The sequence below is a fragment of the Podarcis muralis genome, chromosome 1 (assembly GCF_964188315.1).
Source record: "Podarcis muralis chromosome 1, rPodMur119.hap1.1, whole genome shotgun sequence".
NCBI classification, from domain to species: domain Eukaryota; kingdom Metazoa; phylum Chordata; class Lepidosauria; order Squamata; family Lacertidae; genus Podarcis; species Podarcis muralis.
Window position 1 is genome coordinate 80,752,483 of NC_135655.1, and position 26,362 is coordinate 80,778,844.

General features: G+C 45.3%; 2 protein-coding genes across 8 annotated transcripts in view; one reads left to right on the forward strand and one right to left on the reverse strand.

The window, feature by feature from the left end:
* Positions 1-24: 24 nt before the first annotated feature.
* On the forward strand, positions 25-25,226 carry SLC19A1 (solute carrier family 19 member 1). Its single transcript, XM_077932768.1, has 6 exons — positions 25-229; positions 8,211-8,489; positions 16,645-17,401; positions 18,875-19,067; positions 20,431-20,572; positions 21,869-25,226. Exons 2-6 carry the CDS (start codon positions 8,313-8,315, stop codon positions 22,040-22,042), a joined length of 1,443 nt encoding a protein of 480 aa, XP_077788894.1. The 5' UTR covers positions 25-229; positions 8,211-8,312; the 3' UTR covers positions 22,043-25,226.
* Positions 23,396-26,362, reverse strand: part of COL18A1 (collagen type XVIII alpha 1 chain) — a 154,351-nt gene continuing 151,384 nt past the window's right edge. For all 7 annotated transcript variants that reach the window (XM_077932764.1, XM_077932751.1, XM_077932760.1 and 4 more), the window contains one exon: positions 23,396-25,901. In XM_077932764.1, coding sequence (XP_077788890.1) covers positions 25,688-25,901 — 214 coding nt within the window. In that variant the 3' untranslated portion in view covers positions 23,396-25,687. The remainder of the gene's footprint in view (positions 25,902-26,362) is intronic.

The window sequence follows — 26,362 nt, forward strand, 5'->3', positions numbered from 1 at the left end:
GTCAGAACTACAGTCCCCAGTAGGCACCGGTCCCTCCCCGCCTCGCCTCTCCACGTGCGAGAGGCCGCTGGCGCCTGGGGGAGGGCTCTGCTCTGCTGCGGGAGGCGCCTGCAGAGCGCTTTCCCCGCGCGGCGCTGTGAGGGTCGCGCGCTGCTCGGGTAGAGGATGGCGGCGGGGTGCTGCAGGCGAGGCGCCTGAGTCCGGGCATTGGGAGAGCAAGAGGCAAAAGGTAGGAGAAGGGGCCGGGAGAGCAGGGGGGCGGCGGGCCTGGGGCGGGCGCAGGGACCAGCCTGGTTAGCCAGAGGGAAATGTTTGGGATGCCACTTGGGAGATGCAGGGTCACCAAGGGCTCTATCCTGCAAAAAACGCAAAACCCCCATGCTCCCTAACTAGGCTGGTCCTGGAAAGAGAAGGGGAACTTGTTGCTCCCACGCTTGTTGCAGTTTTTGATACTCTGTGCAAAGGAGCATAGGTCAGGTGTCTCGTCCACGTTGCTCCTGTGGCAAACGTATGTTTTGACACCTGGGAAGCCGTGTGTGGGGTAGTAAAACTTGTCGCGGCCACACCTTGCCGCGCGTTTGAGGGGGTGATTTTTTTTTTTAAAGTTAATGTATGCATGCCTTTAAAACGTGTATCCCAGCCGCTCCTTTCCTTTGAAAAAGCTGAAGGTGGCTTATGACAAGGGGTGAAAGTAAACATGAGAACGAGATTACGAAAATCTCAGAATACAAAAGCAGATATGAAGCAGCAATTAAAGTAACTGGCCGCCTTCCACCTGTGGAAACATTTCCTTGCAACAAGTTAAAAGCAAAACACACACACACAATTCATTCTCCCAAAGCATTTCTAAACAGGAAGGTTTTAGTGGTAAAGTCTTTCTAAACAAGAAGGTGTTAGTGGTAAATATATCCTGAAACGGTGCTTGTTTACAGTGCAATCCTAACAATGCTTAGAAGTAAATCCCATTGTGCTCACAAATAGGCTTCCTGGTTTTTAGGATGGCAGCTTTAAACTATGGAAGATCTGTAACCCATAGTAATATATACCAAACTCTGCCTGTTAAGTGGGGAGGGGGGCTCATTTTTAATGACTGCAGCTGTGGAATACAGTACTGATGTTCTGATGAGCCTACAGATCATTATGTAGTCCTCCAGACCTATGCTTTTTTTGACAATAATTGTTATAAAGTAATGTAGATAGTGATATATTTGGTCAGACTGGACCCCCCCCCCCCCACACACACAGTTGGCACTCCCATACAACTACAACTCCCTGTTCATTGGCTCCAAAATAGAGAACTCTCCTAGAGGTTTTTCATCTGAGGCTGGTTGACCACCTATTAGGGATGCTCTAATATGGGATTTTCTACGTTGAGAGGGTTGGGCTATATGACTTTTGGAAATCCAGCTCTCTGAATCCTGGCCTTTAATTGTAAGTGGCAAGCACAATGTACATTCCCCCTCTGCTGAAGAGAATGTGTGCGCACACAAGCAATTGTATGTAAATATTAGTAGGGTTAATTGCTGTAGTTCTCATGACCTGGTACTGGAGCAGGCTGTCTACTGCATTGGTGTTTATAACATTCCAAGGGAGTAAGCTGCGCAATAAACCACATGTGACTAGCTGGCTGGCTTTCTTTACATTTTTGGTCCAGAGCTGAATGTAATATTACAGCTGCTTAGACTACATCATAGAATACATTCAGAAAATCTCAGGCAGAGCAGTGCTAACCAGGTAGATTCTGATGCATGTCACCCCAATCTCCAAGCAAGACTAGATTCCAGGGGTACCAGGCACTCTTACCAGGGTCTGTGTTTCCTTTTGGGCAGTGAGACGCAGTGGAGACGGTGGTGTCTTTATGACAACCTATATATACCATATATATCTAACCCTTTATTGAATCCATATATTTTAGGAGAGTCTTGCCCCCCCCCCAATTTATAAGAATATGTTAGTGTACCTCCTGTGTGAGATGAAACTGCAACCTAGCTTTTGGCCAGGGTTTTTGGGGGGTGGGGGAGGTGGTCCACTTCAACTTCTCCCAGCCAGTTTGTGTGGGGTTAGGACTACAAAAATGTTAGCAGGAGTTGGGAAACTTAATTTTAGAAGGGAATTAATGCTTTATAGGTATAACTGAAAAAAGAGCGTAAGTGGGTTGGGGGGTGGGGGGCAGATGAAAGAAACCATTAAAACAAAACAAAAAACTTATAGGGGGAAAATCCAGAAGGAGCAAAACAAAACCACATATTAGCAGGGTCAAGGTATTTTCAAATGAGAGTGGAAAAACAACTGATGGCAGATAAAATTGATCTCCTGGAGCAGGAATTTCTGCATCTTGGCCACCACCAAATGAAAGGTCTGTTCCCTTTTACACACCAACCATACTTCTAATGGTGGTGAGAATACACAGGAAAGTTTTTTATTCAGGCCTAAGTGGATGGCAGAGTATTGTATTTTCAGTGAAACCATTTATGTTACATCCAGAACTTTGAATTTGACCCAGAAACAAATGGGCAACCAACACAGCTGATGTAAGAGAGGAGCCATGGCGGGGGGGTGGGGGAGAGAAGGGTTTACTGAAATTCACAAGCTTACACTATGACCAGTAGAAGTTGGCATAGCCATGCCATAGCAGTTGTCAGTATAGCAGAACAATAGGCTTGCCCCATCTAATTGTAAAATAAAACGTTAATATGGTATGCATGCACTATTCCTTTTATTAACTTGTAGGAACGATAGTGCTCAGATCTTTAATAACCTTTGATCAAGAATGGTAGTGTTTTTTTCATTTCATTTTATTTCAGGACTATGCATGCGTTGCAATTGTGCTGTTGTTTTTTAAATAGTTGCTTATTGAAAGTGATGGCGCTGACTCAAATGAGCATGCAATGGCATGACTCTGCAGACTTTACTCCCCAGTGTTTCAAAGATCAAATAAGGTAACACCTTGCTATCTTCTTTTACAGAAGGGTTTACTGAAATTCACAAGCTTACACTGTGACCAGTAGAAGCTGGCCCAATAAAATATAGACCTTTTAAGTTTCTGTGGAGTTCTGTTAGTTTGTTTTTAATTTAATTGTAAAATATGCTTATTGGAGTATCACTTTTATTTAATATTTTGGTTTTCTTTTGTCAGTTTTTAATGTCATTTTTACTAGCTGCTGGAGACTCAGCAAGTGCCCTACCATGAAACTTTATTAGCAATGCAGTTGTTTGTGCGTTTAGTCAGAAATACATCCCACTATGTTCATTTGGACTTGCTTGTGGGTGAGTATGCATAGGGTTGCAGCTTAGACCCATTAAATTGAGACAATACACTGTAAATGCCCTCTCAAACACCATGCTAGTATTACATGTTCACTACATTGCCTTGTGTCAGCGTTCTAACATGTAGCGCTTAATTTTTTAAAAGACAGCGACTTATCACTTGAACACAGACACAACCAAATTGGGAACCTCCTGGCTTTCTTGGCTATTACATCTCTGTATGTAAGATATTGATGGTGTGTGCGTTTGTTTGTTTGTTTGTTTGTTTGTTTGTTTGTTTGTTTCATAAAACAGGCTCACAACTTAGTATTCAGGGAGCATTATAATAAGGTCTGGGGCAGTGGTAGACCTAGGGCATATCCACAATCCAGACTGGGATTCAAGCAGCATTACATATAAACCCACAAAAGTTACTAGCTCACAAATAGACCCCCTGTGGGGGTCAGCTGGAGGCAGTTGATTTTATTTATTTTTTTGCTACAGGTGAGTTGGTTAAGTTAATTTTTTAAGCCTGTGTTAGAGAATAAGAATGGAGGTGTCTTTTTATCTTGAAGTGTTGTCAGCAGCAGCATGGCACCTTATTTATAGTTGTTTTATAGAAGATAAAAAAGGCTTAGTTGTGGTGTATTTTCATGCAGATAAAATGTTTGAGGAGCAAGGACCAAGTGAGAACCAGGGCAATAAAACAATGAATTTATTTATTTTTAAAAAATAATGTGTAGATGATTTGGCTACCACCCTGCTAGTTGTATTTCTGGCTCTTGAAGCTAAAGAAATCTGATGCTTGGTAGCACCTAGGATAGAGAACTGTAAATCTCACAGATACTGTCTCTGAACTCCTTAGAAAAAGAATGGGAAGCAAGTGTAATACAGGTGATACTGACACAATCTGAAAAAGTAAGGCTTGATTGATTTTTTCTTTTTAAAAATGTTTTTTTAAAGATTTTCTTGGTTTACAAAAGTAAACCAAGCCTTGGCTCTCTTTTTCAGGTTGTGCAGTCTTTTTTACAGATCATTTACATTTGTTATGAGACATTAGTGTTGAGTACAGTATAAGGTCAAGACAAAGAGAGTGGGGAGAGGGGTGGTGGTGGTGAAATTTATATTTTGTACAGTGTACATGTGGGGTTTTGTGTCAGTGTCAACTGGATAGGTTCTCCTTCTATTCACTTGTTGCATTTCCTTGGTTGTGAGAGGGATTGGGGGCCCAGGGTGTGGTTGGTTGTCTGTGCTTGGCTGCAGTGGGGTTTGTTTGCATTTGTAAGTGGGGGGAGGCATGTTGGGTCAGGTCAGCCAGATTGATTTGTGTGCTTGATTGAGTTTCTAAATCAAGATGACAACTTTTAAAATGTGCTTTTGGCCAAATACACACAGCAACAGTGAGATAAAATTCAGCTGGTCTGAGTTACCAGCAGTAAAAATAAGATAATCTAAAATAACACGATATATTGTAGAATGCTCTCCCCTGGGAGACTCACATGCAACCTTCATTACATATCTTTAGGTGCCAGGCAAATGTTTCTCTTCTACCAGGCGTTTGGCTGATTAGATTAACATTCTATGGCTTTTTAAATTTGCGGGGGGGGGGGGTTGTTTTGGTTTGTTAATGTATTTTGCATTCTCATTTTGTATTTTTCTGTTGTGAACGGCCCTGTAATCTTTGGATTAAGGGCAGTATACATTTAAAAAAATCAAAAATCTCTAAAGCCCACATTCACTAATGGCTGGTTCCATTTTGATGGTGTTAAGAAGAGAGAATTTAAGTCTTCAAAATGTACCAAAAATGGTTTCTATAATACCAGTACAAACAGCACATCTGCCACCAGATCTCTAGCTACTTTGGTCAGGATCCAAAGTGTCACATATACACACCCCCCCACCACAAATTTCATACACATCTCCTGTTCCAGTGGCAACACTACACCTCTAGAAAGTCAAACCTGAAAGGTCCAAAGTGCGTTTTGTCTCTTGAAGGGAAGGGGGTTATCAGCTAGTTCACCTCCTACAGAGCAGTGTGGTGTTCTGCTTGCTCACCCGTAAGATTGCCCTAATCCACTATAACGCTGTCCAAACAGAAGTGAGATGTTTCCTCTGTATGACCTGTTGACAGAGCAGGAAAACCTGTCAAATGGGGTGGAGAGAGGGTCCAGAAAAATGCATGGCTTAGCAGAGTATATAGCTCTGAGAGTTTTCAAATGGAGTTGTAGAAATTGGACATACTTGGATGGTACCCTGGATCATAGGTTTTCAACCTTTTTGAGTCTACTGCTCCCTTGGCCAACTACCTTCTTTCTGCGGCACCCCTGTGGAGCCCGGTTATGTCACCCCTTGCCTGCAGAGCTGGCAGCCTCTCACCCTTTTTCCGAACACCCTCCCTTGGGAGTCTTCCCTCAGCCTCCTCTCCTCTCCCCTCTCCTTGGGAGTCCTCCGGGCAGCTGTTCCTGCCTCCCCTGGTTCCTGAGCAGCCTGCCCACCACCAAAAACTGCTCAGGAGGGTCAGCTGAGGGGGGGGGGGGGGGAGAAGGGAGATGCTTGGACAATCACATTAGCATGACATGTAATTCCACCCATTGCATTAATCTGTGGGTGACCAAGTTCCACTGGGACTCTGCCCACCCTGCTCCCAGGAAGAACATCACAGCGAGGGGGAGTCCAGCCTGGCACCATCTGCTTGCTGGCCAAGGAAGGAGCAGCTGCAATAGGTTTTTCCCCTTGCCTCCCTGGCAGAAAGAGCCTTTGCTACAAATGATGGTTGCCCTGCAGGGGTAAAGGATACCTGTGACCCATCTATTGGTCAGAGGAGCAAGAGCCACCAGTTGCTCTTAAGGCAAGAACTCCTGCAGGGGAATGTCATCCTGGGATGGAGAGCTGGATACAAATGCCCACTTCTAGCTCACGACTTTATTGTGGCTGATCTCCTTTCTCTCTCCCTTCCTTCCTTCCTTCCTTCCATTCCCCTTTGATCATTCGATTGTTTAGTTTGTAAGGCTGGTCTTTCATTTCTTTAATTTATGTAAGTTGCTTTGGAAGGCAATAATTGTCAAAAATTAGTACATTATAAGAAACGAAAGATTGAAAATTGAATGTTTAATGAGCTGAATGTGAACCTGTTGATCCTGAAAGCCAAGAGGAGGTAATACCAGCTGAGCAATTATAGGGGGTTGCCTATAACCAGTGGGCCTGTGGGCCAGATTTGTCTCAGCATTGTGTTTCGAAATGGAACAGCTGTCATAAAAGTTTAGTATCCTTTGAAAAATAAGGATGTTAAAATACCCTGAATGTGATGGGCCTGAATGTGAATTGCTAGTAGAAACTAGTAAATATTATTTATTTAAGTTTTTTATGTCCCATTTTCTCCATTTTACTGGTGAAAGCCACCTTGCAAATAAAGGTAGGGTTGCCATATTTCAAAAAGTGAAAACCCGGAGAGAAAAGTTGTGTTGTTGTTGTTGTTTTGCCCGAAGTTGTTGAGTGTTTGGCAACTCTAAATAAGGACAATATCCATATTACAGTTGGAGGAAGAAAAGCATCAAATATTGTAAAACTACGACGACAACCCCACCCTAAAACAGCAGAAGAAATTCTCCTGAAGAAGTAGGAGCATAGCAGCAACTCCACCTAGGAGTGAGTGATACCAATTAGGCACCAGGCAGGCATCTCCGGAGTGCGTGTTCCAAAGGTGTTGCGCCACCAGGAAGAAGGTCCCGTCTCTGGTACCTCCATCTGCTTCATTGATGATTGTTCACTGGGCAGGGTGTGTGTATGGAGTTGTTGCAGAGAGAACAACTTAGAGAAGGGTTTCTTATGTTAGTCTAAATGATTGAATGTGCACATATGAGAGATGCTGGGCTTGTGAATAGGCTGGCCCCAGGCATTTAGGATTTTATGGGCTGCCCCAAACCAGCACCTTGGCCAGTTTGGTTCAGTGCATATTGTGGGAACATTGGAAGCTGCCTTATACTCAATCAGAGCATTGGTCCATCCAGCTCAGTTGCATTGTCTGCCTTGTCTGATGGTGGCTCTCCAGGGGTTTCAGGTCTCTTACAGTTCCAGCATAATATGCGCACACACACGCGCGCGCACACACACACACACACACACACACACACTCTTTCTGGCCTTTATACTGTATCTCAGGGTGGGTAACAGTAATTCAGGAAAACAACCGAAACAGAATGAGGCCATAAAACACTTACATAAGACCATTCATTTCCACACTGCTGAAAGAATTCCAGTCATGTATTAAATGCCTGCATGGCCACCCATGTTTCATTGCACTGAAGCCCCCCGTTCAGAGCCTCTTCACAACCACTTGAACCAGCTGAAAAACCCAATTGGTCTTGAAAAGTAACTTCATGTACGATGCATGCCAGTCTAACCTGGTCAGTAGTTAATCATAAGTATTAACCACTGTTATTGCCACGCATTCCTTATTCAGAGCCTGTGTGTTACAGCAGCGGCAGTGTTAGATTTGTATGTCTGGCAAACCTGGTTCTTATCCTTGCTCAGTTACGATGTGAGCAAGGTGTCCTTGGGTATTTCTCAACCCACCTACCTTGCAGGGCTGTTGTGAGCCTTAAAGAAACCTCTGTTCTAAGCTGCTTGGAGTAAAAGAGTAGAAAACAATGATGCCAGTATTTACCATTCATTGCTTCCAAATGTATCAGTCCAGCTGAATAAACTCTGTGTCAGCATTTCTTGGTTTTTTGAAGTTCTGATCTGGCAGCCTTCAAGCATTCAGTTGAAATGGTCACAGGCACCATGTGGAAGCGGACTTAAAAGGCATTGCAGTGGCAGCAGGGGGCGGGAACCAGAGTGTTGTTTGTTCTCTTAGATTTGTAGCTACAAAATTAACTAAATTCCTAGCCAGATGATGGGGGTATTAGTTTGCAATGTTCCAACTAGGAAATTTGACGTGGTGCCAAACTCTCCGTTTTCTGCAGACACACCTATGCGTGCTGGAGGCTATTCTGTGGACAAGGGACAGGGATGCTGTGAAAAGAGCTCCTCTCTCCTACAACTGATTGAGACAACGTGGGCGAGCCATGTCTGCTGAGGCCGAAAACCCCGAAAAGCAACCCCCTGACCCACCTCCGGACCCTCGCTGGAAGCTCCTTGTGTTCTACCTCTGCTTCTATGGCTTCATGAACCAGATCAGACCTGGAGAGAGCTTCATCACACCCTACCTGTTGGGGTCGGAGAAGAACTTCACAAAGGAAGAGGTGAGCTCAGGGGAGAGTTGCAGAAGGCCAAAGGGAGCCCTGGCATGTGAACAGAGCAAGTTTTCTTGAGTAGCTCCTGGTCTGGGGCAGTAGGCTAGGGATGGCTGCTTCTCCATCCCCATATCCTTCTGTGTGTGCTGGTGGGAAAATTGAGAGGTGGAAGTGGATCAGTGGGTGGCCCATGGGGGGGAGAGGGGTGGCTGGGATGTGCAGAAGACAGGTGGGCATAGGCCTCCTGTCGTGCAGCTACACATTAGGAGACACGTCCAAACATTATGAGGGCTTATCCACACTTACCTTTCCCCAGCTCTTTCCAGCCACAGCCTGTGATTTAAAAGCTCTGTGTCAGAGCACTTTTTTCCTTCTTTGTAGCTTTCCCCACGGAAACCTGCTCTTTAAAGCTCTATTGGAGCAAACAGCAATTGGAGGAAAACCCAAATAGACGTTTGCTCCAATTCAGCTTTAAAGAGCAGGTTTTTGCAGGGAAAGCTTGGGGCAAAACAACAAAAGGTAAGTGTGGATAAGCCCTGAGCTATCAGCAGCACAGACTGGCTTGGGAGATGGTGGCCTCTCGTTTGCTTGAGGTATTTAAGCAGAGGCTGGATGACCAGCTCAGGGATGTTGAGGCTGCATCCTGCATTGTAGAGCCTACGCTTAGTAGAGTGGCCGACAAAGTAACCTTCACTGTCCTTTCCAGTGCCGTAATTCTGTGATTCTGGACACAAAGGGTAGTGAGAGAAGAGGCTTGTGCTGAGCCAGTGCCAGCGTACACAGCCCTTGCCATGCAGCATTGCATGCCCCGATGGGAAATGGATTGTGCTTCATGTAGTTAGTAAAGTAATGAAAATCACTGGGAAAGTGTTTTATCGTTTGATCACAGTGCTGTAGGGTACCAATGTGCTTTTTTTTAAAAAATAAATGCAACCAAAAAGAACTTCATCCTGTTGCCTGCCTACTTGTTGCCTGTTTAAAGTTTAAGTTTGTAAGTGAATTGTTCAGCTGGGTTAGCTAAGTAAGCATCTGAGTTGTCTGCTCGCTGTGAACTGTTGTAACAATGTAAGATCTTTTTGCCCAGGAAGGAAGCAACATATTGAAATGCATTGGGCTTTCTTTCTCTCCCTCTCTCTCTCTCTCTTTCATTATCTCTTTCTTTCTTTCTTAAAATGCTGCATTGTTTTAAGATTCCCCCTTTGTTGTTCCTTTTCCCGTTGATTCCATCCATCCTTAGTTGTTTTCTTTGCTTTCGAGCTAGCACTTTGGGGTGGCTGGGTACCTATGGGAGGTGGGACACAGTGTTCCTTCCTGCTGGCAGATGGCATCAAAGTGTATCTTTGCCCCTAACTGCAACTAAGGAATTACTCGGCAACTTCCTACTTCAACCGTGGCCCCCATTTCTTCCACAATCTGCTCCTGGCTATTCTCTAGTAGTTTCAGCAACAAGTGGTGCTCTCTGCCAGGAGACAGAGGGCATCTTTGAAGAGTGCAGCGATAATGAAAAGGAGGAGGGCAGTGAAGTGGCATAAATTGCAGTGAATCTAGTGAAATCTCTTGCACATCTTATCCAGCTCTCATTGTCTTGCTTTGGACACCACACCAAACCATGTTTTCGACACTGATGGAGCAGTTAGGAACTCAAGCACTCCCCAAACCCATTCATGGCAATTCCCTGCCTCTTTTTCCTGGTTTGAGGAGAGCCATTTAATCCCACCTGACAAAACTGGTTTTCAATCCCGGGGCGAGCTCATACCATAGATCAGTTTTTGGACTAAATGGACCAAACTACTGTATGCTCTGAACCAGAGTAGGAGGCAGGGGATCACCATGCAGAACGGGAGGAGAAGGAGGGAGTATGTTAGCACAAGACTCCTGGGTTCTCATTCACAATAGGGCAAGCTACCATTTGGCATTACCTCTGAACTGCCCAATTCTCTGGCTTGATACCTTGGTTGGTAGCCTTGATCTGTCAATAAAACCTCAAGCTTCCAAGACATGCAAACATTTGCTCCTTATCTGGAAGTAACAGGCTAAGGTGCAGGGTTGTTAACCGAAGCTTCCCCCTGAGATAGTGAAGCACTGTTGACCTGTTACTTCCAGTAAGTAAACATTGGGACTGTCCAGGGCTCATGAATAGAGCCATACCACCTTGTGTGTGTGACTTGAACAGAATTTCAGGGAGAGGGTTCCACACCAAGGAAGTATATGTTTCTGCTCAAAGGAGATGGGGGTATTGCCATTCTTCCTCAAGTGAGGATGAATACACCCTGGGGACTTTATTCCACTCAGTTACAATTACAGTCAGAACTATCATTTTTGCTGGAGGATAATTGGTGTGTGTGGACTGTGGAGGTGGTGAAGAGAGGGGAGATTTGAGGGTGTGATTTACAAAGTAAAGAACTGAACATTGCCAGGTAGTAAATGCCTAACAAGGAATCAAACCGAGTATTAGAACATTAATTTGATATAAACGTTTTAGTATTTGCTTTTTCTACTGATGTCTCATTTAAAAACGACAAATGGATCTAATCACAGATTTCAATATTACAAAAAGCCACATGCTGAAATCATTATCTTAGGAATGATCCTATTGCGTGAAAGAAAAATAGCAAGTATTTCTGAGTCTCGTCAGTTTTCAGTTCACCATATGTTTGAATCTTTTCCATTCAGATCACTGGGATTTTTAAAATCAGATCATGCCCTATTATAGGGGTCCCCAGCCTTCTTAGGCCCACATAAACAATTGCAAATTTAATAAATTGCCATTGGTACCACAGAATTCCAGTTTCAGAGAAGAAAAATTGGCAAAGCTTGTGCATCCCCCCCCCCCCAAAAAAAAGCAATAGGCAAAGCAGCTGCAGAAACTCCAAAGCAGGCAAAAAACAACAACAAAAAAAACAACAGGCAACACCTCCCAAATATAGGCAAAATCCACACACCCCAAACAAATGATAAGTGGGCAAAACATCTCTCAAACACTTCCCCCCTCCCAAAAAAAATCAGTTAAAGCACACAACCAAACCAAAAATCATGCCGAACACCCCCTACACAGGGGGAATGCACAGAGGCATTCTGGGGACATTTAGGTCAGAAGGTGAAGTGTCTAGAATGGCCTGCAAAGTGCTTTCCACTTTCGCTCAGTGCCATTCATGTGGACAATAATCCTCAATTGAAAAACTAAAAAGGGTGAGTATCTTGGTGGGTACCAAGGGGGTTTTGAGAGTGCCGTGGTGCTTATGGGAGGACACCAACCCTAATGCATTGGAAGACCCACTGCCATGACAGATACAGAAATACAGATCATACTCGGGGAAGTCTGACGCTCCCCCTGCTTGATTTAATGCTACATTCAATTTCAACTGTTTGTTTTGTACAGTAGCAATTTTAGTACAATTATTTTCCCTTGGTCTTTCCAAATAATGATATAAAAATGCCTGTGCCGGTGACCTCCCACATTTTTCAAAGAGTAAATATTCTAAACTTTGAATTACTGTAAACTTATATTTTATTTTGTTCATGTTTTGGACATAATAAATAAATTAAAAATGCTTTCAGTTGGCCAATCTGTCCACTAGCCAACAGCGCTTCTGCTTTTTTTTATCTAGCAATTAAAAAAAGAACCCTTCACAAATGTTGTATGGGTTTCTCTGTTACTGGCTTTAAGGGGGAGGGGAGAAGTCTGTATTCCACCACCCCCTCCAGTTCTGAGAACTCTGAGCTGCCTTACAGAATATGAGTTGGGATTGCAACAGCCTTGCTGAACTTAACTCTCTGACCTGCTAACCTAATTTCCTGGTGGTTTATGTTTAAACCATCTATCTCTCCCTTTAGCAATGAATAATTTCTATTTTCTGTCCTCAGATGCTTCTCTGGGACATGGGGCAGCTCTCATCCCACACAGGCCGGGCTGGGAGAGGTGACAGGGAGGCAGCCTGCATACATACATACATGATCACGTAATTCTGCCTTCCAACTTTGCCCTTTTGGAAGGGCCAAAGCTCATAGACATGGTGATTACTGTGTAAGCAGTTTCTTTACATGCTGAAAGGATTGGGGGGGGGGGCAGACTTAGGCACTCTTTCTCTCTCTCATTTTTTTTTGCCCCAACTCATCTCTTAACTTTTTTGATGTTCACTGGAGCAATAAACCCTGGCCCGAAAGGAGTCTCCCATTTTCCACGTTGGGGGGGGCATGGATGGTGTGAAAGCAAAGAAGGCCATTCCATGGCTCTCACTCAAACTTTGTGTATCCTTCCAAGCCTCTCCCAGCCTAAAAGACTAGGAGATTGAAGGAAGGCATTGATGCCTTGTTAGTGATAGGCTGAAATATCCTACAGGTTGAATTCAGTGTGGTACTTTGAGACGTATTGCTGGACTAAGGTAAAAAAAATGGTTCCAGCACATGCCAGTGGACACAGAGCAGTTCCTAGAGCAGGAAAAATTGTAGGACCATCTCCGTAATTATTGCCCTAGAACAGAGATTTCATCCCTGTGTATTGGCTCAGCCTATGACCTCTGTGTGTTCACATTTCCCAAACTCATTGAACAGAAAACCAAACAGGAACTGCCCATTTTACATTGGCTGAAAATGGTGGGAGAGGGGCAACTGCTTCTTAGTCATTCATAGCTGGTGCTGGCTTTGCCCAACTCGTCTTATCTGCCCAGTTCCTCTTCTAACGCTTCTTGCTTTTTCTTTTTAGTGGAGTTGTCTCTTTTCCCCATTGGTCTCCCGTTGGTCCTGCTCCTCGTTTTGTTTGATGTGTGTTCCTCTCCTCCCCTTGCTTGGCTTTTCACCCATTAACCAGGCCTGCCATCTTCTGACCCTGAAACGGCTTCTGTGTGGAATGGAAAGTTACACTGGAGTGGGGGGGGGGGCTCTAAGAAGGTCTGCTAAGTGCTTGGATGGCAAGCCACCTGGCACCCATATGTATCTCCAGGATGAAAGAAAGGTGCAATATAATAAATGGACTATATAAGCCAACAATTTCTGTGCAGCCCTCTCAGGATCTAGGACTAGCTGCCTTACAGATTTCAATATGAAGATAATAGATGCTCCTATAGTTCAAGCCCACGTACAGTGGTACCTCGGGTTACATACGCTTCAGGTTACAGACGCTTCAGGTTACAGACTCCACTAACCCAGAAATAGTACCTCGGGTTAAGAACTTTGCTTCAGGATGAGAACAGAAATTGTGCTCCGGCAGCAGCGGGAGGCCCCATTAGCTAAAGTGGTGCTTCAGGTTAAGACTAGTTTCAGATTAAGAGCGGACCTCCGGAACGAATTAAGTACTTAACCCGAGGTACCACTGTACTTTAAAAAGAAGAGCTGTGGTCAGGATTGCAGATTTGCCTTCAAAATATAGCAAAACAGTCAGGATGGCTCAGGTGTTAACTAAGGATTTGTGGATTTTCTCCCAAGCACGCCAATTTATGGGCAATTTATGTGTAAAGCATACACAAATGCCTGCAGTTTTATGGTCTGGGTAGCATTTAAAACAAAACTTGACAGGGTGGTTGTGCCAAATGTTCCTTGTGGCATCCATCATAATGTTTTGTCTCTCCTGATGGGGCAAGTGAATTTAACCTTCCGCGAGTCCTGTTCACGAGGCTGTCCCTTCCGCACCTCCCCCCACTCATTGGGAGAAAGCTTTATTTATTTTGTTGGTCTGTGTCCTAGCAGGGCAGCTCTGGCCAAGGATCAGAGTCCCTCCTGCTGATTTGTTTCCATGGCTAGAAAACAGCAAGTTCCAATCAAAAGAGGCTGGAAGAAGCTTAGCTGACCTCCTTAGCAAGGGACCTCGAAGGGGGGTGGTCTGCTTTTCGGCTCCCAACGAAAGAAGGCGTTCAAGATGTTTTGTTTTTGCAAGACCAAATATTTGTAATGAGGCGACTGTGATCAGCAGGTGCCTTTCCAGAAATCGAGGGGCCCCCAGGACATTTTGCACAGTTCAGCAGATTTGAGTGTCACCAGCACCTCGCCTCCCTTGAACCAGCACACAGTGCTTTGCCTGTATTAGTATGCTTGCCTGCTCTGTGCCCTGTGTGAAGTGTTCTCAGTGCACTGCAAAACGATACCGGAAAACAGGTGGTCAAAATAGTGCAGGGTTATGACTCCCAAAGTTGGTTGCAGTGAGAACCTCTCCTAATTTAAAAGCGGTCATGGTTAAGGAAAGCCAGTTAATCCAGAAGGAGGTTAGCAGCAGATTCTGGCTGAGGTTGAACTCCCTCTAAAGGACCAAGTGTGCAGGTTGTGGGGTCTGCCCAGACACTATACAAATCAATCTGTGGAAGAACAGGCAGCAGTGGCTAGGAGTGCCCTTACCAACTTTGGCTGTTACAGCAGCCGAAGACCCTCTCTTAGTGTGACAAATCTTGCCTCAGTTAGCCATGCACTGGTTACCTCAAAACTAGGCTACTGCAATGGATTTTAGGTAGGGCTTCCTTTGAAGATTGTTTGGGAACTTCAAGTAGTGCTAAATGCCAGCTGCCCAGATGTTAGTTGGGATAAAGCAATCGGAACATATTGCAGTATTATATCAGCTGCACTGGCTGCCAGTTTGTTTCCAGGCCCAATTCAAAGAGCTAGTTAAAACAGAGTTTCTTGAAGGACCATGTATGCCCATATGTACCTGCCTTGGACCTTCCTGTTGACCTCAGCTCGTAGATCTGTCAGTGGGTAAATTAGACTGGCAGCACATGTGATAGGGATTTTTTGTGGTGTGCTCCTGTTTAAGAAACTCCCTTCCCCAAGGTTTTTATTCTACTCCCTGCTTTAAAATTTTTTTATTTTATTTTAAGCCCAAATGTCTAAGACAAGCTGGAGTGACTGGCATCTTGTGCCAGTAATGAGGGGCATAGCTGTAGTGCATTGTGCTATTTGTCGCTCTTGTTTTGTATTTATGAGTTAAATATTTATTGATTTTAATTGCATGGTTAATAAAGTTTTTTTGTACTGCTTTGACTTATTATTCTAAGCTGTTTTGGGCAACACAGAAAAATAGCTTACATATATCAGTAAAAACGACCTGAGCCAACAGTAACAATTCACCTAGGAGAATTCACCCTTGCCTGCCTTCAGCAAGCAAGTAAACTTCACTGTGAACCATGGACTACTTAGTAATGCCTAGGTGGCTTGGTAAACTGACCCGGCCATAAAGTTATTACTACAGTAAAATGTCAGGTCATGCATTTTGGAAGATGGAATATAGGTCAGAGCGATTACGGCTTGATGAACCATAGAATTCCATGTGGGTTTGCTGACTAAGGTTAGTAGTGAGAGCATACAAAGTACTGAGTGTGCTTTTCCAGAGTTTGGATGTATTAACTTGGAGTTTAAAAAATTTAACATTGTGTCTGACGGCAGAACACTGGGCATGCAGATTAAAGCCACCATTTATTCCGCTGTTCCATGCTCTCACTTAGAGTGATTTGGAAGATCTACGACATGGGATTTAGAGCATAGTCCTAATAATCATGCCACTCTCGTTTCGTAGATATGCAAGCACCGGGGTCAAGGGCCATAGCTCAGTGGTAGAGCATGGTCCCAGTTTCAATCCCTGGCAACTCTTGATAGGGCCGAGAAAACCTGTGGCTCTCTAGGTTTTGCTGGACTGGAACTCCCATAATCCCAGACATTTGTCATTAGCTGCCCTCCTCTGGTGCAGACAGTTACTGAACTAGATGGGCTTGATATAAGGAAGTTTCCTATGTGGGGTTGCTTTTGGAGGTCCCATCGGTGCAATCACTTTGGGTGGCGTTGGGGGCTTAGCTTGTGGAGATTGGGCTCTGCCATATTGCACTCGTGGACCCTTGGATTATGGCAGAACGCATACAAAGTCTAGCCTGCTGTCCCTTGCAGTAACCTCTTGCATACGCGCTGGGGTGGTTGTGTTGAAGCCTCATTGATTTACCATGTGCTGTTGCTTTAAGAGGTAGCATATAAGCCTCTGCACATCTTGCTCAGCAAAAGAAATGTAGGAAGAGAGCTCCAAATCATTGGTTGAGGGACTGGTTGTTGGACTACAGGTATAGTGAGAATCTTTGTCCCTAACATCTGGGGTTCTCAAACCCAGCTTTGAGTTGGTATCACTTGGGGCTTTGAGGGGTAGGTTTTGTCGTTCGCTGTTGGAAGCGTTGCAATTGCTTTGGTTTCTCTCTCGCAGGTAACCAATGAAATCACACCTGTGCTGTCCTACTCATACATGGCTGTCTTGGTGCCCATCTTCCTGTTGACCGACTACCTGCGGTACAAGCCGGTGCTGGTGCTGCAGAGCCTGAGTCACATTGCCATCTGGCTGCTGCTGATCTTCGGGACCAGCATCCTTGCCATGCAGTTCATGGAATTCTTCTACGGCATCACCATGGCGGCGCGGGTGGCCTACTCCTCGTACATCTTCTCCCTGGTCACCCCTTCGCGCTACCAGCGCATGGCTAGCTATTCCCGCACCTCGGTCCTCATGGGAGTCTTCGCCAGCTCCGTGCTGGGGCAGCTCTGTGTCACAGTGGGGGGCACCACCTTCACGACCCTGAATTACATCTCCCTGGGGTTCATGTCCTTTGGGCTGCTGCTGACGCTCTTCCTGGAACGCCCCAAGCGCAGCCTCTTCTTCAACAGGAGTGAGCCTGTGTGCAATGGCACCTCGCCCTCTGAGCTGGACAAAATGAACGCTGGGGCCGGGGATCCAGTGTGGCACAAGGCCCCCACCTGGAAGAACATGGTCTTTTTCCGGATGTTAAAGGAGCTGGCGGGATTTGTACGGCTGCCGCAGTTAAGACTTTGGTCCCTTTGGTGGATATTCAATTCTGCTGGCTACTACCTAATACTGTATTATGTGCAGATTTTGTGGAATGAGATATATCCCACAAGAGACAACAGGAAAATCTACAATGGAGCTGTGGAAGCTGCTTCAACGCTCCTTGGTATATAGATCCTCCCCCGTTTCCTTTTTGAGCTTGATTATAACCCCACCCCACCCCTTTCTCTCTCTGCTTTATGCCCCAAATATGAATTCAGAGCACCTAGCGGAGTCTCCTAGACCATGGTTTTCCATCTATAAGACGCCCCCATGTATAAGACGTCCCCTATTTTGGGGGACCCAGATTTAAGAAAATGGGGGGAGATGGCTCAGATTATAAGATGCCCCCTAATTTTTGATGTTATTTTTTAGGGGGAAAACGTAGTCTTATACACAGAAAAATACGGTACATTCATGCAAAGGTAATTTCTGCTAAAATTACTTGGGTTTAAAGCAACTTCAGGTGATGCACCTAAGGAATCTCCCTGCATGGAGAATCTAAGCCAACCATTCCACTAACCTTCCCCAACCTGGTGCTTGCAAGGTTGGTCTACAAGCATGCATTATTGTGTGCTAAAGCTCAGGGATAATGTGCAAGCTCAGTATTTGCCATCTCCAGCCAAAAGGGATCGTAGGGTCACTGTCAACCAGAACAGGGAGCATTGGGAGCAGATGCCGTAGTGGCTACACCTAAGAACTTGATCAGTCGGTTGCCAGCAAGGAACCTGTGCTTGGAAAGAGCACTGGCTTTCCCGAGTTGCCTCTCAACTCTCTGGGTTTTACACTGCAGTTTCCCAGCTGGTAGCATGTTTTGAAACATCCTGTTAAGAGTTTTACGCTTTTCTCATACCCAGAATGGTGGCTTCATTTGCATCAGGACAAGTTTCCTCCCTACTTCTGTGAGAGTTGCACTTTATGAAGCTGAATCCCATTGAGTATCTGTCCAAAAAACAAAACCTTGCTTGCTAAATCAAACTAGGAAGGGCAAAAATTCCTCTCCCCATGTATTTTTCGTTGCAGAACTGATATAGAAATAACTTGCTGCATAGTCCTTCTAGGGCAGGGCAGGGGAACCTGTAGCCCTCCAGATGTTTGAACTTCTGGCTGGGGCAAAGTCCAACAACATCTGGAATGTCATCATCTCCCCCCCCTCCAGCCGTTCTAGGACATTTTTGTTGTTGTTTGTCTGGTATGTCCCCATTTTTCAGCTGCTCAGCTGTATACAGTTTTATTCCTGCAAACAAACAAAAGACTGTCCAGAACATAAAATATTCCAAGAAACTATTGGGGATTTTTTGGGGGGGGTCATTGTGTGCATGTTTGTATCCTAGTGTAAAGTGTTGGGTTAAAAATGTCTGAAACAAAAGGTCTTCAGGGAAGCAAAGGCAAGGGCCCACCGAAAAAGTTCTTCCTCAATTACCTTGGGCTTAAAATAATCTCCTTGGGTATTTGGGGTAGAAATTGTCCCTTGGGTTTTCCAAACAATGACTGTTCTGCTGTGCCCCTTGTTGCGAGTGCCGCTTTGGAGAGTGGAGGCCTTGCTGTCCATACCTGGTCCTCTCATCCATATCTTGACAACATGTATGTGTCTTTGCAGGTGCCATTACCTCCTTTGCTGCAGGCTACGTGAAGATCCGTTGGACGCTGTGGTCAGAGCTTGTGATTGGTGTAGTGACAGCATTCCAGGCAGGCCTCCTTTTGCTGATGAACACTACTGCCAACATCTGGCTCTGCTATGTGGCTTACATCCTCTTCAGGAGCTCCTACCAGTTCCTTGTGCCTATAGCCATGTGAGTGGTGAGAACAACTTGATGGCTAGGCCTCCATTAGTCACGCTGGTAGTGAGGAACATAACGATTATGATATCCATCGTTACCTGGATATATATCGTCATTCTCACTCTTTTCAACATGCAAAAAGATGTGGGGGTGCTTTGCATGCATACCCCAATATATAGTAGACCAGATTAGCTTTCTAGTATCTGCTTTGTTAAAGGAGGGATTGTAATGTCAATAAATATCCCCCCACCCTTGTAAGGATGCCAAGAATAACCTTTTGGTCCCAGGGCAGATATGTTGTTGGAGGCTTTTAGTACTCAGCCTAGGTTAACAAGCTACGGTGATTGCTGCTAATGTGCTGAATGATATTAGCTAATTTGTTGGAAATGCTAAGGCGGGGATGGTTAACTAAATACAAAGAACTGGATTAGGCGGTCTTTAGCACTCTTCCAGGCCAGCATCTGTATGCCTTTAACCATTGGATATTTCACTAACATCAGTGATAAAAGTATTACAGCTTCCCAAACTTTCCTCTTGGTGTAAACTCCCAAGCTGCCTTTTTAAAAGGTAAAGGTACCCCTGCCCGTACGGGCCAGTCTTGCCAGACTCTGGGGTTGTGCGCCCATCTCACTTAAGAGGCCAGGGGCCAGCGCTGTCCGGAGACACTTCCGGGTCACGTGGCCAGCGTGACATCGCTGCTCTGGCGAGCCAGCGCAGCACACACGGAAACGCCGTTTTACCTTCCCGCTAGAAAGCGGTCCCTATTTATCTACTTGCACCCAGGGGTGCTTTCGAACTGCTAGGTTGGCAGGCGCTGGGACCAAGCAACGGGAGCGCACCCCGCCGCGGGGATTCAAACCACCGACCTTTCGATCGGCAAGCCCTAGGCACTGAGGCTTTTACCCACAGCGCCACCCGCGTCCGAGCTGCCTTCTTAGGTCAACACAAAATAACTAGCATTAGCCCTATCTCTATGCCATCTTTGGCTTGTAAGTAAAAATACATTGATCTTTGCGAATGCCTTGTTTGTCGGTGATGCTGTAGCATGCCATCTGTGGCTGTGGTCCTGGGATGGAGAACCTGTGGCCCTCCCTGTGGGACTCCCAAAGTTATCACAGGGATACCTGACTTGGCCAAGAATTCATAGCAATGTCACCTTTTGTTAGTATCAGGACTGTGAACTATCATCAGCCCCAGGGAGCATAGCCAGTGGTCTGGGATCATAGGAGCTGTAGTCCTTCATTGTCTGGAGGGCCACAGGCTGGCCACCCTTGCCCTGAGCCATAAAGCGACCCTCCCTTTGTCCTTGGTGCCTTTTCAGTGCTTGCCAGCAGAACTGACCTGCCTTCCTCTCTTTCTCTCGCTTTGACCAAAGTTTCCAGATTGCAGCTTCCCTGTCCAAAGAGCTCTGTGCCCTGGTGTTTGGAATCAACACTTTTCTCGCTACAGTTCTCAAGACTGCCATCACTATCATCATAACAGATAAGAGAGGTCTGGGTCTCTCAATCCACCCTCAGGTAAGAAGCACAAGTTACACTGAGACTTGCGGTAGTGGGCTTTTGACCAGTCTTAGCTGCCTTTGGGGCTTACTTTGTAGGTTCCTCCTATGGAAGGAGGTCCTTTGAATAATCTGGTGAACCACGTAGTGGGAACTCAAAGGGACTTATTTGCAGTGGATCCTCTTGCCTTGCTTAGACCACTTTCGGCTGTTGGCCCCATTCTACGCATTGCCCATCATGTTTTGGAGTGGAAGCAGGGCTGGTAAAAACCAAAAGAAAAGGCATGTAAGCCAAGAAAAATAGAACTTCTGTTCTTTATTTTCCTTATTTATTTATGTTAAGAGATGTATGCCCTTGCTTTTGGATAAGTTTCTAGGGGGGCTAGCAGTCACTCAGTTGTCCTTTCCAAAAAGGTTTGTGCGAGAGTTTTAACACAGTGATCTTGAACACATGCCAAATCACATGATTTCAATGGAACTTGTTGCCAAGCAAAGTTCTGCTGAGTTAACAGAACTACCCCCTAATAAACATGTAAATTGCTACTAATCCTTGCCATTTGCTGATTTCTCTTACATTGTCCTCAACAAAAGCTTCATCCATCCTACAAGAATCGAGCTTATATTATTATTTTTTTAAAAGATGCTGATCAGGAAGCTGCAAATGTAATCTGTTCCTGTAAGGGCTGTCATTGCTGGCTCATGGCTGTGGAGGGCTTAACAAAGCCTTGTATTACCTGCTGCTCATGTGACAAGATAAGAAATGATGGCAGTGCATTGGAATAGCATGGCAGCAGGTTATGCATGTGTGTTTAAATCTTCCTTACTGGAAGTAGCGGGCACAGGTTGGAGAAATATTTGGTTGTGTTAGTTCAGGTAGACTTTATCGATCAGGCTGGAGGAAAAGCAGGGTGCCTTTTTTAGCTAGAGTTCCAGCTTTATGTATGTCGCTGCAAATGAGGTTGGCAGATGCATATCATGTGGAGTTCCTGCTGTCAGAGATGGGATATAATTTTGACTTATGATAGCTACATAGAACATTCCAGCTCAGATGCTGTGTTCTGGCAAACAGAAAGCAGTGGGGGACAATTGCTGTTATGCCTGTATGTGGGAGCTTGAGGGGAATTTTCACTTGGCTGGCCGCTAGAGTAGATTGACCTCTGATCCAATGGTGCTCTTCCTCTTCTTAAAGAGTTTCCCTCCTAGCTCTATTCTGTGTTTCTGTGGGCTGCTGGTCATTTCTGATTTTTTTAGTGCTTTGGAGGAAAATAATGCACAGGGCCTCAATACATTGTATCTCCCTCTTTCTCTTTTCCAGTTCTACGTTTACTTCAGCTATTTCACACTCCTGACAGTGGTGTATCTTTCTGCATCTGTGTATGTGGCTGTGAAGCATAATGGATGCAGGAAACCTCCAGAGGAAGCACCACCCAAGGAACTCACCATGCCAGTTGAGGACAGAGGCACAGAGCTGGCTAACTTGGAAGTCTGAGAAAACGGTGGATGGGGAAGAAAAGGAGCTGGCCTACCTGTATACTCCCAGCTGGGATGTAACACAGAGAACTCCCATGTTAATCAGCACTTAGAAGCATCTCAGCTTTCCAGAGTATCAGATCACTGCAGAAGGAAAAGGCCTTCCTTAACTTCAGGGCTTGTGCATCAGCAGCACGCAACCAGACGACTGGATTTCCCCCCAGTCTTGGTCATGTGTGTGGCATAGGCTCCTGAGCTCAGGTGAGATTATGGAGACATTTGCCAGTGTTATGGTTGGCACCTGGTGATTTTATGAATGTAGTTTTAAACACTGATAATACTCTGCACGCTTTCCCCTCAGCCTTTAAAAGAAGTCAACAGCAAGAAGGATGCAGGTACTTTTTTTAAAAAAAATACAATAGTTTTACTTTTTATAAAACAATCAATTTGTTACCAGTAAATATACTCTGCTGGGAGTTATGGATTGTAATATTTGTTGAAGCTTTCCTCCTAAGAAAATTGAGCTCCTTTTCATATTTGGTTTTTAAAAGTCAAAGTTATGCTTAAGAAAACAGGACTGAGAGTAAGACTGCCAACCTAACTCACGTCCTCTCATCCATTGGGACAGTGAGTGGGAAACACAATGCGCTTTTAACAATCACTTTAGATCCTCTGGAGGAACATAATCCTTGGAAAGTATACACTTGCATTTTGTTCTGACTTGTTCTCTTCCACTTTCCCCACCAAAGACAATTGATTTTCAAATACCTTCACCATCACATAATAATTTATACTGGCCACAGTAGTATGCTCAGTGGGCATTTGAGAGGAAGGTGGGAGTGATCAGGTCTTTAGCAGAGTCCTGATGACTTTCTAAACTAGCTTGGACTTTTCATCTGGTTTCGCCTCCAGGGGCCAGTTCCACGAATTCTTCTAGACCAATAGGCCATGGGTGGTAGTCACACAGTGGCTGCTTAACATAAAATGGCGGCCATATGAAAAGGAGCATGGCCACAAAAAGGTGTAGCCATGCCCCCCCCCCCCATCAGCCCATAGGCACTCGCTTGCTCATGGAAAGCTCTTTGTGATGCTGTTCTGTTCAGAAGGGAAGGTGAAATGTGTGCTGGGAGTACATTCAGTGTAGGAAGACCAAGTCAGTGCAAACAGATATTGAACAGGAAGAGCAAGCAGTCTGTTATTGTGTATCGTGGATTTTTCCCCAGATACCACGCTGGTGGGCCTGTGAGTGCCACGCTGGCACTTCCAGCCTAAAAGGCAGTTTTCCCATTCTCCTGGAGCAAATGGAGTCAGGGTTCAGTTCAGGGATGTAGACAGAGCCCTCTGCAATTCCATGCAAATGAACAACAACAAATAACAAGAGGATACTTTCCTTTATTCAGTGCCTTTAGAAAACAGTTTATAGAACACAACACACAACTGACAAAGATATAGAGATCCACAGGCTTTTAAAATTGCATTAAAAATTTCACAAAATACAGTAGACAGTAATAAACTGATTGTGTGACTTGCACAGGCTCCCTCTCCCTCCCTCCCCATCTGGTAATAAAATTTCAGAAAGACAATCAATGAAAGCTAGGTAGAAATTTAGCACCTTGGTTTGTCAAAACAGACTCAAACGCTCAGACATTAATGTGTTTAAAACAGAACTGATACACAGCAATCATCTGCCTGGCCAAGGCTTCTGGCACTGAAGTGGAAGGGCTGTGATGGGGGAGAGGTACCAGAAGCTCAGTCACAGTTAAGCCCATAAGCATGGCTTCCTTCACTCTGCATTCAGTGCTAAAATGGCAAAATACTGCTTGCCTACCTGTGCTTGGGTGACACACACTAACAGACAGTGACTAGTGTGAACTCTAGTCCTTCCCCCTCGAAAATGTCAGCACAGTGCCATTCTGCTCTGATGCGGCAGAAGAAATGCTGGAAAATACAGCTATTAGAAATGGCTTGGTTCTGGTGGTTCCTGCCACAGTGTATTGGGAACAGAGGAGAGAAATGAAAGGGGTCAATACTGGACAGAGATGGTTCTTAATTGCTTAAATTTTGTATTATCTCTTATTTTGGAGCAGTTGCTAATAACAGATTCCAGATCTGAGATATTTAGGAGAACATTCCTGGCTGGAGGATTATAAATCTGATCACCTGCTACAAACACAGCTCGCTATAGGTCCATCTGTTCTTCAGGGTCTCAGGTAGGACACTTTCACCTCACCTGTTATTTACAGTGGAGGTGCCAGGACTTGAACCTGGGTCCTTCTGCATGCAAAGCATAGGTTCTGCACCACTGGGCTTTGGTCACACTTCTGATAGGTTAAAGCAACAGAGGGTTCTGAGAGCTAGCATGACCCCCAAGGCTTCAGCCAGGAGGGCCTGCCTCTTTTGCACTGACTAACCTGTTCTCTTTGAATATGGCTAGTAGAGGCATCCTCTATGGAGAATGGAGGAAGGCAGGGCAAGTATAAAAATGTAAAAAAACAAACAAATCCAAATACTGATTGTTACAACGGCAAGCAGTTTCTTCTTCCATTATGGCCTGTAAGGAGACTGGCTGAGGCAAAAGTCACTTAGGAGGCTGTTAACACCTCTAGTTCTCTTTTAGAGCTAGACAATGTGAAAGGGCTGGGTGGGGGAAGAAGCAAAGGAGAGAACTCTGCCATAGCAAGGCTTGAAGGTTCAGTCTCACTGCCCTGGGCATGTTGTCTCAGCAAAGGATACTGTCAACTCTGCAGCAAAAATTGCAACCAGCTATGAAGAGTGTTGTTTGCATCTATGTTTGGAAATAATAAGGCATTATGCCGGCTGGTGAGTCAAGCAGAGATAAGGGAGTGTATTTTCTGCAAGCCCATATATTACTCTCGGGGGGGGGGGGGGGGCAGACAATCAAATTCCTGGTCTCTTTGGCAGGATTCCCCCCCCCCCCTTGATCCTATGCTGGGCACACAACAGAAAAGCCACCTAAGTGTTTATAGAAATCTTAATTTTGATGATTATGCACTGTCCAGCAGGGTCTAAGCTTGTATTATTTAGCACCATGTCCCCACTATAAGGCAGGCAGTGCCACGCTACTGGGTTGTGTAATGCAGAAACACCTGCAGCGCTACACTGACAGTAAGGGGGATGCTGCTGTTTGAGGGCTGCCTTATGTTAAATCAGCCACAATAAATAGACTTTCTGACCTATCCCAACATGGCCTTGGCTTTTTTAAGGGGCCACCTGAGTGGAATGGGGGGAGAGAGGCAAACAGGGAAGCTTAACACACACAAACAATTCAAGGGTTAAACATGAGCAGGATTAGAGGGAGAAAGAGAGTTAACTGCTCCGTGTACCACACTTGCCTGGAGATTGCCTTGCACACAAGCCTGTTCTGCTCCAGCCCCTCCAGCAGGCAGGTATGATTCACAGCAGCCACGCCAGGAGGAAAGACACAAAACATTCAGCACCAGAGCTGCGCTGGAAGACACTCTTTGGCTTTGTCACTCATTCATCTGCTTGACTGATATATTGCGGAACTGCTTGGGCACATGATCCTGGTGGGGGTGGGGGGTGGGGAGTGGGAACCGCTTGCCCATTTCCCCTGTTCCTTAAGGGAAAACATTTGGGTTCCCTTCCTCCACTTGCAGCCAGTGCTTTTGTTGTGTGCCGTTTTTTATTTCTTGGAAGAAGTCATGAAGCTGTTTTCAATGCAGAGGACGATGAAGGCGTTCTTGCAGCTGCTGCTCTTCTGCTCAAGCAGCTTGCCCGACGCCAGCGAGGAAGCCTGCCCTGTCACCACCGTGTCGTCTGTCCGCCAGGTCTCACAGTAGCTCTCTGTTAGCCGCCGTCCCTTGGAGTCAGAGCCGTGCCACACGGATTTCTGAGGCCTGAAACACACCAGAGTGTTAGGGGTTGCTTCACACGTAAGTGGCTGCAGGTGCCCCAGCAATCACAGCTCCCCTTGGGCCGATGCTTCGTGGGCTCTATACAGTGTTGACTCTCAAAGCCACCCATTCTTGCCACATAAAGTGGGGGCAGTTGGTCTGTGCAGCATCTTGTAGGAATGAACTGCTGCCAGCCTTGGGATAAGGTACCTGGGACATTTACTCCACTTCTTGACCTTGGACAGTCTTTTGGGAAGGAAAATAATGCTACACACAAATAATATACTGCTGGGGCAACATAAAATGCTTGGCGTAGCCGACCCGCTTGGCGTCTAAACATTTCGTTCCTGAAAACCTGCCCCCCAAGAGAAGCATCACATGGGGCTGGAAAAAGAATACAAGATAGCAAACACATTCCTCTTCTCTTTGCCTGCTCTTTATAAACAAAGGAATCTTCTTTGATG